The following is a 13,408-nucleotide window of genomic DNA, read 5'->3' on the forward strand; positions in this document are numbered from 1 at the left end:
TTTTTTGTTTCATAACAAAATACTAAAGAATAAGTAATTAGAAAAAACAAAGGTTATTTTAGCTCATGGTTGTGGAAGCTGGGAAGTCCAAGGGCATGGCACTGGCATCTGGTGAAGGTCTTCATGTTGGTGAGGACTCTCTGCAGAGTCCCAAGGGGTACAGAGCATTACATGGCAGGAGGGCTCATGCTGGCTTTTATAACACACCACTCTTGTTATAACTGACCCACCACCATGAGTATGTAGGGAGTTAGCCTGTTTGTGATAGCAGAGCACCCCCCCCATCCCGTTACCTCTCGAAGTTCCCATCTCCAGTGTCATTAACATGGGACCTTGGGGATTAGATTTCAACGCATGAATCCTGGAGGGCAAACATTCATACCACAGCAAAGCTTTTGGTTAATTCTGTCTTCTTTAGTTTTTAAAATCCATACTTTATCTTACTTTCTCTTCCTCTTGCTTGCCCTGGCTGAAGTGTGAAGTCCTGGAGAATAGAGATTCCCCTCCTTTTTCCTCCATTAGCACTGAACACGGGGCATAAAAGCACAGATGTTCACTGAATGTGTCTTTTGAATAAATACCCGAAATACTGAATCGAGGTCTTCTTGCAACGAGGCCGACAGTGAACCCTGGATAATAGTTTTATGATGGTGAAAGACACATACAGTTACCACCCTTGGAGTGTGTGGCTCAGTGGGAGTGAATATTCATATTCTTGTGCTCTGGTCACCATTAAACATCCACAAAACTCCTTTTCTTGTAAAATAGGAAAGCAGTGATTACATTACGCTACTCCTCCATCTTCCCTCACCTCAGCCCGACAACCATTATTCTATGACTCTATCGTGTGAGAGTGTGTGTGTGTGTGTGTGTGTGTGTGTGTGTGTGTTTGCATACGGTACTGTGCAGTGAACCCAAGGCCTTTGCACCGTTACATCCCCAGCCCTCTTATATTGTTTAAAACCGGATCTTGCTAAATTGCACAGAATGGGTTTGAATTTGTGATCCTTCTGCCTGTGTCTTGCAGAATGCAGGGATTACACTGTACACCACCACTCCTGGCTGTCTCTGAGAGTCTGATTACATTCCAGGTAGAGCCCGAGGCAGGAAGCCCACGTGGCATGGGCAAATCCAGCAGTGGCTAGCGCTCCACTTGGCTCCTCCCCCCATGCCCAGTTAGGACACACCCTGGTTTTATATCTAAGCTCAACAAAGCAGTGTGTTTTTAAATATATTTGGCAGTTTGTAAATATTTTCGCCTTTCTCCCTATCTTTAGGTTTACTTAGAATAACAACTAAAAAGACCTAAGTGTTGATACATGCCAGGAACATTTTATATTTATAACATTTTGTGCCACTTTTCTGCCTTCATCCCCAGTTTCCAGGTGAGGAAATTGAAGCACACATGTGACTGGGTCTGTGGCACACTCTCACAGACAGAACAGAGCTGGATCTGGCCTCCAAACACTGAACTCTGAGCCCCAGGCTGTGGATCACCGCTCCTTCTTGTCTGCCTTTAGCTGTGAACTTCTTGATCGAATATGGACTGCTCCATGCAGCAGTTCTACCTTCAGTACAAATGCTTTTCACTTTTATCTGGCTTGTGTCATACCAGAGGTTAATAGCAGGTGGAGGTTGCTGTTATATCTGAAGACACTGGAGCGTAATGGCATGCTGATAAAGGGAGTGATAGGGCAGGCGAGGGACCAGCTGTCATCAGGGAAGGCGGAAGGACAGAACCATAGCTAAAGGAGGAATTGACCTGCAATGAAACTCTTCCGTTGCAGTGGAAGAGAAGATGGGAAATGTGGGCCAGATGCAGGCAGAGCCGAGGTATTTGGATGGGGAGATTAGGAAGCTTCTGTCTGAGTGCTTCTAGTTTTTCACTTGTAAGTTCCTTTTTATGAATGAGAGTATGAGACTGGGAGAGAACAGCTAACTTCTAGGCCAGACATCCAGTAAGAGGCTGAGCTGAGTCTTCTGACTCCACAGCCCCTCCACGTGTGGATCACCTGTTTTGTTGTCCCCTCCCACATGTGACACCTAGGAGCCTGAGCATCCCAGTGCCCTGTCACTGTTGTTTTCGTAACTAGTGAGTGCTTACTCGTTCCTCAGTGCAGCTACACTTTTGTAAACACACCTGCTTGCAGTTTTAATTTTAGTTTGCCGTAAGGTGAAGGAAGATAAATGCTACGAACTTGTTCCCTTTTCGTATTTCCCTCATTTCCAGCAGTGTTTTTCTCAGCAGCATAAGCAAACAGAAGACGACCAGCCTGCCCAAGGTGCTAGCGCAGGTGGACAGAGGACCTGGGAGCTGGCAGCACCTTCGTGGTGAGGGCTGCAGCCAGTTAGACTGGGCAGGCCGGGAGCATCCCTCCCATTCTTTGTCCTCATTCAAAGCAGCTGAGTCCGACTGGAGAGAACTGACTCACCTCAGGTTCCCAGCTCAGAAATAACTTTTCCCAGCAAAGCAAAGCTGAGAAACCTCCGCTCTAGCTTGGCCTGGAGCACGCAGACTGAGATCCCGAAAGGTCACTCCTTAGCCCCTTTGCCCACCCCAAACCAGACTTCCTTTCACCACTGTATCCCTGATGAGATACATCAATGTTAAACTGACTTCTTCACTCAGCAGGGACAGTTGGGAAACGGGCTTACCTTATTTCTTAGCCATATTTTTGTGCTAAAAAAAAAAAGCAATTCAGTATTTTCTTTGAATTCTTGACCCCTTCCCATCATTGAGTCACTTAAAAAGAAGCCTTGCTAGATGAATTTTACTTCTAATCAGTCTTCTTAAAGTGCTATTCTCAGATTCTGTTCTTGGCCTGAGGCAGGATTATTCTTTTTCCACACAGGTATTTTGCACAGAAGTTTTTACCCACTCTTTTTGGTTGAGATTTTTAACAGAGGAAGGGGGATGGTTTTGACTGCCAAATCTCTCTGACCAAAGCTGTGGATACACAGTAATATTGAAGTCCCCCGCAAAACCCTAGCAGGCTTCCTGCCTTGCATGTGGCTTGTGAAACCCCACAGGTGAGTGCTGGCAGTAACCACAGCACCAGAGCCCTGCGGCAGGGCTGGGTAAGCGCTGGTACCAATAGCACATGTGTCACGTGTGTGAAAACCAGTTTGCTCACATTCTGCACCAGGCAACCTGTGCCAACACAGAGGGACTCCGCTGTGTGAGTCTCTGGGGTTCCCACACCCACAGATACTGCCTTCTCCGCCCCATGGCACTCCCTGTGGGCTCCTCAGCCCCACCCACTCTCAGTTGTCAGAGGGCCACGCATTTGGGTGAAATTTCAGGGCTGGGCCAGGCAGCCCCAGCTCCCAGGTCCTGTTGATGCCTTCTCTGTGGTCTGTGAAGTCTGGCCACTTCCCTTCACCCCTTGTGCCCAATGCCCAGCCCAGACAGAGGCCATTTCTTCCCAGGACAATTGTACTAGGCTCTGCGTTGGCCACCCTGTCTCTTGTATGGGTCTCTGCTGACTCACTTTGCAGCAGGAATGATTTCCCTCACGCACAGATCTAGCCATGTGCCTCCCCTGCTGAATCTGTCAGAGGCTTCCTTTTTCTCTCGTCTCAACAGCTTGATGTAGTCAGAGTTTCTCCAACTTTATATTGAAAGAGGAGCTGAAAATGGCCCAAGGAGTTTAAAATGCGGGTTCTGGTTCAGTAAATCTGGAATGGGGCCTGCAGTTCTGCCTTTCTAACAAGCTCCAGGAGATGCCAGGCTGCTGGCAGTGGTATGACACACAAGTGGTCTCTTGGGCTAAGTGGTAAGGTCCAAGGAGCCCGAGTGCTGTCTATGCCTTACATGACTGCAGGCGAAGGGTGGGAGAGCTGTGTCCTCCTAGAGGAAGTTCTGTGAAGAAGAATTCTGCGTCACCTGCGAATCTGTCTATGACGATGCTGCCCTTGGCTATTCCACTATGCCATTCTTGGCTGAAGACAAAGTTACTGAGGAAAGGACACTGGCTTCCCAGGACCCTCAGAACAGGACTGGCCTTAGAACTGAGTCTATTCCCTGACCCAAAAAAGTTGTGTTAGAGTGAGCAAGGTCATTAAGAAAGTGAAAATTTTTTTCAGGAAGTTCTTTTCTCACTGCAGGTTGGGGGAGCCTTATGGAGACATTTTTCTAATGTAGAAATGTTCCATTTCTTCCCTTATGTTCCCCCTTCTTGCATTTTTCCCTAAGACATTCTTTTCCTCTGGGTGTCCTTTCATTTCCTTTTCTCTCTCAGCTTATGTGCTCATTTGGCCCTTTTACATCAGTTTGAGTCATAATAAAATTATTTTCGAAACAGGTTGGAAGCCTGCTGTTCCTTAGCTAGAGACATCTTGGTTTTGGCTAGAATCCTCCTGCCAGGATTCCGGTAGCAGCCGTGCCTCGCCCTTCAGGGAGCTGGGACTGGAATCTGAGGCATGTGACTTTGTGTTGTCATGATGTAGTGGTCAGACCCAGTTAGCCATGTGATCTCCGCTTGGGTAGGAACAATGCCAGTGAAGTCTGGGAAAAGTAGGACAGCGTTAGTTACAGAGCAAATAAGTTTAGTCGCCTGATAAAAAAGCCATGACTACTGAAGAGTATATGACATACGAAAGAATCTAGTGGCACTATAGTTTGCTACAGTGGAGAAACCTTTCTGCCCCAAAACTTTTGCCAAATAGTACTTTCATTGTGGTTCTTATTTCCCCTTAAAGGGAACATCCAAGAGAATATCCCCGCTTTTCCTCTTCCCCCACCCTCCTGGGACACTTCCATTTGTTTCTCAGTGTCACAGTCACAGAGGTTTGAGCAGTTGGTCTGTTTAAAACAGATAACAACCTTAGTTTATTAGGCTGTGAGTTCAGCGAGACATTCTTGTTTACTCAGTTTACTGTTGTTTACTCATTTAGAAGTGGTGCTGGAAAGTAAATAACAAAGTAGGAAAACTTAAGCAGTAAATTATTTTCCTCTCTTCAATACAAAATCATACTGTTTGCTTTAAGGGAAATTTATAGGAAAGGTCTCGATAAATTATGGATGAACAGTGAATTGATGAACAATTCATGTGAAGGGGAAACAAGCTAAGGAAGACAGTTAAAACACCTATTACTAATCTTAAACTGACTTTGAATCAATATTTACAAGGTCTGAAAATGAGCAGCTCAGTTCTAAAATTACAGATCACCTCCAACCTCTTTCTTTACCTGCCCTCTGGTGGACAGGGTGGTGAACAGGAAATGTATCCCAAGTATCCAAGTAGTTTTCTAGTTCATTATTTTCTATAATTTGTGTTATAAGAACAATAGAAGTTTCCTCTCATTTCCTAAACATAAAAACACTTTACATAACTTCAGGACCCACTACCCAGGTGTCCTCCAGTGTCCCACACTGACCTCTTCTCAGGTACCTCTGAGGTTCCTCAGCAGGTGCTTGCCTTGCTCCAGGACACCCTCTGTCCTCAGCACCCCCCATGCTACCTCCCCTCCTGAACACTCTCCTTCCTCCTTCGACACCCTCCCCGACACTCACACAAGTCTGGTGGATTCAGCAAACATTTGCAAAAGGCTGACATTGTTGGAAAAAGCACCTTGCAGCACACTTGCCATAGGAAACCCCGACCGCCAGCTTCAGCTTCCCAGCAAAGTATCTGCCATTCTCCTTGTGCCGAGATTCTCATTGGCTGGATCCTCCCGGGGCTGGAACTTCTGTCTGCTGGGCTTCACCTCCTCCCTCCAGGGCCCTTTTTGGCCCCTTGGCCAGCCTCCAGCCCCCAAATTACATTCAGACTTTCTAATGAGCCTTTTTGTTGTCCTCTTCCCACCCCAAACTAAGCTCTACACCTGGCTTTACCTACCCTGAAGCTCATGAAGGTGGTCTGGTCTCCATCCTCAGCAATACAGAAAACCTATAGAAACCTTGACATTACTATTCTACATCAAATTCTTGGGAATGGGGTCTCACAGGACCTCAGGTAGAGTAAGCTGGGAGTTTTTACGTTCAGCACTGACTTGCTTCGCCATGCTGTATCACCTTGGAGATTGTGGAATACTCTTTCCCTGAGCTCTCCCTTTGCCAACTTCTGTCTCCCCCTTGCCATATACACTGGTTCTGTTTCTCTGGACAATGCTCATGCAGATAGGTGCGTCAGGCCTTGCTGTGGGACATAAGTAGGCACGTAACTAGGCTTTCTTGCTGAGTGTTAGAATTCGGATATGAGACTTGGAATAGCTGCCTGGTGCCAGCTCCGGCCCTGAGTCCTGGGAAGTAGGGCAAGGCCACCACATGCTAAGGGTGGGCCTGTTCTTTAGTATCTTCATATGGAAAGTGGAATCCTAGTACCTGCTAAACAGGGTTACTGAGAGTATTAAATGAACTAATAGACACTAAATGCTCAGAACAATGCCTGATCATACTACATGCTCAGTAAATCCAGTAGATGATGATAACCAGAGAACCTGCCTGAGAGGAAAAAATAACATATAAAGAAGGCAAGAAAATGGGCTGTGAGCCTTGCTGGCTTCTCCAACTGACCTTGACACTCATCCTACCTCTGGGCTTTTTAGTAACATGTGCTTATAAATTCCTTCTATTACGTCAACCTGTTAGGGTTGAGTTTTTGTTACTTCCCCCAGAGTGCTAAATTCCTTCCTTTTTTGGTGGGGCGGAACTGGGAATCAAACTCGGGACCTTGTACTTGGCAGGTAGGCACTTGTGCCACTGAGCTATATCCCTAGCCCATTTCTTCCTTTCTTAACAGTAGAGGCATTTGTTTTTTTAGAGTTGAAAAATTCTAAATATCGACAGTATGTGGAACCAAGGGAACTTCTAGTGGGGTATAAATTGAACGGTCAGTCTATAAAATAAAATGTAAAAATTGGCATTGTTATGCAAAAGTTGAAAATGTTTATATCCCACATAGCAATAATATCACTACTGACTGTATCCCAAGAGCAACTTGTAGACATGTGCCCTGTAGGATATGTGCAAGCATGTTTACTGCTGTGTTGCTGGTAACAGTAAAAAAAAAACAAAAATAATCCATATGGCCATGCAAAAGACAATAAAAAACAAAAGGTGATATACAGTACTTACTTAATGCATCCCAAGGGCAATGAAAGTGAATGAATATAGGTGCTTGCAGATGCTAATACACTATGGATACTTAGAAAAATCCTAACTTTGAGTAAAGATGGGTACTTGCTGAATACTTACCACATATTATAAAACCTTTAGAAATATGTGATAATTATTCAGGAATTCTTTAGGGATATGTCAAGGTAGAAAAGCATAGAAATGATAAACCTAAAATCAGAAGAGTAGGAGGAAAAGGCACCATTCAGAGGGGTGCCCAAGAGTTATGTATAATGATTATGTCCCAAATCAGTGGTGGTTTCATGTGTTTGTTTTAATCTTTACATTATATGCTAATTCTTCTGTATGCATGAAACATGTTAAATTGTTTTTACCATGGCAAAGTATATGTGACATAAAATTTAGCATTTTAACCACTTTCAAGTGTATGATTTTATGGCATTAAACACATTCATCTCATCATCCACAGCTACCTATGGCCAGAACTTTTTCATCATCCCAAACTATGCGTTTGATTTCAAAGTCAAGAAATCACTGCCAAGTCCAATGTCATGAAGCTTTTGTCCTGTTTTCTCTTTGAGTTTTATAATTTCAGCTCTTACATTTAGGTCTTTGATCTATTTTGAGTTAATTTTCTTATAGGGTGTAAAGTAAGGGTTCAATTTAATTTTTTGAAGTGGAATACTTTTGTTTTTGTTTTCTTTCCCATACCAGGAATCAAACTCACGACCTTCCGCTTGCCAGGCAGGCGCTGTGCCGCTGAGCTAAATCCCCAGTGCCCCCCCGCTTTTTTTTTTTTTTTTTTTTTTTTTTTTTTTAAGAGTCTCTTGCTAAGTCGCCCAGCTGGGCTTGACCTTGTGACCCTTCTCCTGCCTCAGCCTCCCAGAGTGCTTACATGTTTAACCAGAAAGAAAAGAAAAAATAGAGAAGAGACGTTCCTTTTTACAAATGAAAATATTGTAACAGAGGTAAAATAACATACCTAGCTCACACAATTTAAAAGAACCAACGAGAGTGCTCGCTTTGGCTGCATGTACTCTAAGACTGAAAAGATAAAAGAACCCCCACAGCTAAATGGAAAATCCAGTCTCCAAGAGTTCTTCCCCTTTCTCCGCCCTCGCGGCCTCGGGCCTTTGGCGCTCTGAAACCCTGGCACGGAAATCCAGCGGGAGGGAAAGCCCTGCCCGCGACTGATTACGAGGTGTGCACTCCCGCTCCGCTGTCGTTCTCATTCCCATCCGGGTTTTCCTTCACGCTCCCGGCGGGGAGGAGCCCAGGGCTCTCCCAGAAAAGGGGCGGGCGGAGAGCGTTGCGTACTGGGCTCTGATTGGCTGATCGGAGCAGCGCGGGGCTTGGCGGGAGTTTCGTGGCCGGCTGGGCGCGGAGAGCGGAGAGATGGCTCTACGCTGGCGGGTGCGGTCCCCGGGGCGTGCGGGGTAAGTGCTGCCCACACTCGGAACCGGGTCAGGACCAACTTTATTTTCTTCCTCTCCTCCGCAGTCTGTGCCTCTCTGAGCTGCTGTACCGGGGTTAGTAAGTTAAGGCCCAGCGTCAGGCGAGGACGTCAGCTAGTGTTACAGTCGCGCTGTGGGTGCGTCTCAGGGCAGCTAGAAACAAAGTATTGTGCAGATTCTGAGCGGGCGCCTTCTCAGTGCCAGGCGTCACATCCTAGAGAAGGTTACACTGGCTGGTTGTCAGTGCTCTCACTTTCAAGAGCGTGCTTTTTTTTTTTTTTTTTTTTTTTTTTGGTACTAGAAACCACTGAGCAGAACGCTGAACCCGATCTCTCTCTGGGGGTGTCCTGGCGGTTGACCTTCAGCTCGTAGGGCCTTCTTAAAGGGCATTCCAGGGTGGGCCAGGTATCTTACTGCGATGGACAAGAGCCATGCATTTAAATATAGTTTGCAGACTGCGCTCTGGAGGTCTTTGTGTATCCGCTGGCCAGTGCCCGACTGGCAGGGTCTGAAGAGCACCAGGGCCAGGGCCACGACCTGCCAGGGAAGGTGTCTGGGTACGACTGGCGTCAAGACCACACCCCTGGGGTTAGGAAGAGACAGTTTCTTCCAGCCCTGGGAACCCTGCCTGGAGAAGACAGTGTACATAGAGGTGGGGTGAAGGTGGAGCACTGCAGCAGGACACAGCTGGGGGGCAGTAGGTGGGGACACCAGACTAGACCTGTGGCCTGTGACTAGACCAGTGGGTAAGAGGATGGGAAAAGAATGTAACGGCCTTGCAGGGCAGCTGAAGAGAGTTAAACTTTATCTGATAGACCAGTGGTTTTTTGTTGTCTTCTTTTGAACTTTTTAAAAATGTTTTTGGGTTTGAGACTTATGAAATGTTTTCATCCTTTTCCCCTAAAATGCACTGGTGCACATGCAACAGGATTTTATGTATGTTTATCGCGGAGGTTTCCATCTTTTGGGAACCTCACCTGGACTCTATCCTAAAGCAGGAAAGATTGTTGACCACTTGTGAGCACAGACAGCTGAAAAGAGTTTAGATTAAGTTTATATGATCTAATTTGTAGTCCTGCTTGTTATTTGACCTTGTGACCATTGACCACTGTCTTGGTTACTTTTCTCTAGTTGCTGAGACAAAATACTTGACACCCAGAATTAAAGGGAGAAAAGGTTTATTTAGCTCATAGTTTGTGGAGGTTTCGGTCTGTACTCCGCTGGCTCCAAGGTAGAATGGCACATGGCAGAGGGCAACAGTTCATGGCCTTGGAAAACAGCAAAGCAGCAAGAGCAAAAGGGAGGAGCAGCAAAGGGAAGAGCAAGCCTCTTTCCCTCCTTTACATTGTATGCAAACTACCCACCTGGTGGGTGTAGCACTCACACCCATAATCCCAGCATTGGACCGTGGATCAATCATAAACTCTAAAAGCCCATTTCATGACTACATGAGGCTTTCAGGGGACATCCAGACACAAACCATAACAACCGCCTACCATATCTGAACTTCACAATTGTCACACAGCAAATATTTATTCTACCTTCTTAGAGAGAATCAAAACCTGGGCACTTGTTAGAAGCACAGAACCTCAGATCTCATTCCAGACTTGCTGAATTGGGCTTGAGGTGCATTAGGGGTTGGCTACAAGCAATTTCTTTTAAGAAGCAAGCCCTCAAGATGATTCTCATGCCTGTTCAAGTTTGAGAATCAGTGCTATAAACAATTTCCCATTTTTTTTAGTATGGTTCACAGAAACATTTTATTTCATGGTACACGTGTTTACTCCAATAAAAGGTTTATGAAAATATCATATCCTGTAGAATCTTACATTGATGTTCTGTTATAGTTCCTTTTTTGTTTTAAATGCTAGTACCACAATATTAAAAGATATTATAGCGTAATTGATAAAATTTGAGTATGGACTCTAGATTAGGTAATTATGTCAGTGTTACATTTCTAGATTGTAGAAACTGAACTGTGACTATCAAGGTAATTCCCTCCTAGGAAAGACATACTGACAAACCTACAAGTAAGGGATGCAGTGTCTCTAGTTTACCATGCACATACAGCAAGCAAATGAGACAAAACAAAAACTGTGGGTGGATCTGGGTAGAGGTACACAGAAACTCCTTGCACTTTTTAAAAATAACTTTTCTGTAAGTTTGAAATAATGTCAAATGAGTTACTCAACCAAATATTGGTTCAGACACACTAAACTGATTTTGATATTTACACATGAGTATCTGAAAAATACTGGTGTAATGTACATGGCATATTTTAAAGTCAAAGTTTATGTATTGTATTCTGCCAGAGTATCCCTAGTACTTTTGTACAATGCCTGGTATTTGAAGGATAGTCAGGACCTGTCCACTGCTTACTGCCATTATTACTATTAATATATTATTATGTATTTTTCCTGACACTGTTACTTCCAATTTTTATTCTAGTCATTATTATATTTGTTTATTTTAAGCATGTTGAAGATATGCAGCTCTATCTTTTTTATACTAATGCTCACTGGAGGGAGTTTTTAAATGGTGGAAAGAGGGCAGCACTGGATTTGAAGTAACGTGGATTTTAATGTATGTTCTTGCCTTTTCTGTTTAATAGTGCAGGATATTCAAAGAACACTTTAGGAGGAATACATTCCATGAAAGCCGTAAGTTGCCTTTTTATATTTTACTGTAATTTTCTCACTGTTGACAAAGCAAAATAATATTTTGTGGGAATCTCAGAGTTTTGGAGACTTAGTAAGCTTAATGTTTTATTGTAGTGTAGAAATATATTCTTCCCACCTTTTCCAATATAATGGAGAAAATGACCTTTGTTAACATTTTAGATCTTTTTTTCTGACCCTAGGTTTATTTTATTTTCATTTAGGTAATTGATATCATGTAAAAATTGTGTAACATTCTAAAGTTTACCATTTTTACTCAAAGCAATTTATCTGTGTTATAGTTTTAAAAATTGTTTATGATTTCATGATATTCCACTTAGTCCATATTCTAGTTTTGTTTTTCTTTTGGAGGAAGTCTTTAAGTAAATGTAGATTAAATACTTTTTTTTGGTAGTGGTGCTGGGGATTGAATCCAGAGCCTCATGCATGTGAGGCAAGTGCTGTATTGTTATACTACATTTCTTTTTTTAAACACTCTTTACAGCTAATTGCAGATTTTTGTCCAGTGGCTTGTCCTGTTGCCATTGGCTTTTCACACTAACCCTGAGAGTGCCTGCTTATTAGGTTTAAGGGCAGTTGAGACCCAGCCTCCCTTTCCGCCCCCACTGGCTTTCGCTGTCCTAGATGGTCTCTCTGTGCCTTGCCGCTCTAACCCCAGCTTCAGAGGATGGCTCCTTTGCTGTCCATGAAACCTGTGGATATATCTGGGATTGTGCCCCCTGCCCAGCTGGCTTGTTCTCTTTGTGGATTTCTCTCAGCTGTCCTGTCCTTCCCCCTCTGCTCCTGTTACACTTACAGCACAGTGTGCCTGGGAGTGGGAGGTCCTCTATGCTCTTTAGCCTTGCCCCCAGCCTCCCTTAGTTGAAAGTCAGAATGTCTGGCCTGGATTTCTTCACTTTCCTGTCCTCTTCCTTCTGCAGGGCAGCACAAATGATGGAGGCCCCCTTTGCCTCCGAGCATCAGCTGTTTTTGGCACTGTGCCACCATGCGCTGGCTCTACGAGTGATGCTTTCACTGAAGGCCTGAGAGGAGTAGTATGTTTGTTTTGTTTACTAACTTTAATGCATCTTTTTTTATACCTTCCAGAATTTTCTTATTTTCTTCTCTGTTAATAGTATCCTTCCAGGTTTTCCAAGGTCTTGTGAAAGTTTTTTTTTTTTCCTGTTTTCATTAGAATTCAGGGTAGCAAACTTCATGGACTTGGGAGTATATTCAACTGTAAACCCTCACTCTCTTTTGCAGGACCTCTCACCCTGTCTAACCTTGAAACTTGATGAACTTTTGTGTATATGACATATTTCTAGGGAGAGAGCCTATAACCTTCCCAGATCAGGGACTTAGGCAACCTATAGCCTGGGCCAAATGTAGCCCGCAACTTGTTTTTGTACAGCCCTCCCAACTAAGAATGATTTTTATATTTTTCAGTAGTTGAAATAAAATAAAAATATTTCATGGTGTGTAAAAATGACGTGAATTTAAGTTTCAGTGCCCTTGAATAAAGTTTTATTGGAACACAGCCATGTTCCTGTTTGCTGCATCAACATTAGCTGCTTTCACACCAATAGCTGAGTTAAGTATTCCCATCTGAAACCTAGATATTTAGCCTTAGATATTTTTTCTCTCGTCTTTTATAGGTTTGCCAACCCCTGCCTTAGATGAATAAAGGAGTGTTTCTCTCAAACATGTAAAACAGCTTCTTTGGGCAGCAGTAATAGCAGGAGCATCCTTGCTAAATAAATCAGCTTTGTGATGTTCTTTGTTAGTGCCAATTCACTGACTCTGATTTTATTCGCTTTTAGAAAGCTGATCAAAAGCACAAGCCTCATGATGTGTTTGACTTTGTTGATAATTCTGTGAACTCGAGTAGGTTGAGTGAAAATGAGAAAGATGAAGAGCCTTATGAAGCTTTTGGTTAGTATTTTAAATCTTTACCCTAAAATGACTTGAAACCAATAATATTTAAGCTCGATATAATAAAAATATAGGAGTATCTTCAAATACAAAAATTAGTTGTCTGCATGTAAATATAATGTTCTGGGGAGTACTTGATAATTTGAATTCCACTTTCTGTCCATGAATTTGACTATTCTAGGTACTTCATGAGAGAGGAATTATACAATATTTTTCTTTTCATAACTGATTTATTTCATATAATATACTCTCTTCACGGTTCACTCATGTTGTACCATGTGTCAGAA

The 13,408-nt window shown here is 43.6% G+C and overlaps 1 protein-coding gene across 1 annotated transcript in view; it reads left to right on the forward strand.

Annotated features, from left to right (window-relative positions):
* Positions 1–8,441: 8,441 nt before the first annotated feature.
* Positions 8,442–13,408, forward strand: part of Cenpu (centromere protein U) — a 33,435-nt gene continuing 28,468 nt past the window's right edge. Inside the window, exons 1-3 of the mRNA XM_005373484.2 lie at positions 8,442–8,514; positions 11,144–11,192; positions 13,010–13,121. Coding sequence (XP_005373541.1) covers positions 8,474–8,514; positions 11,144–11,192; positions 13,010–13,121 — 202 coding nt within the window. The 5' untranslated portion in view covers positions 8,442–8,473. The remainder of the gene's footprint in view (positions 8,515–11,143; positions 11,193–13,009; positions 13,122–13,408) is intronic.

Source organism: Chinchilla lanigera, unplaced genomic scaffold (assembly GCF_000276665.1).
Source record: "Chinchilla lanigera isolate Chin_1 unplaced genomic scaffold, ChiLan1.0 scaffold00002, whole genome shotgun sequence".
NCBI lineage: Eukaryota > Metazoa > Chordata > Mammalia > Rodentia > Chinchillidae > Chinchilla > Chinchilla lanigera.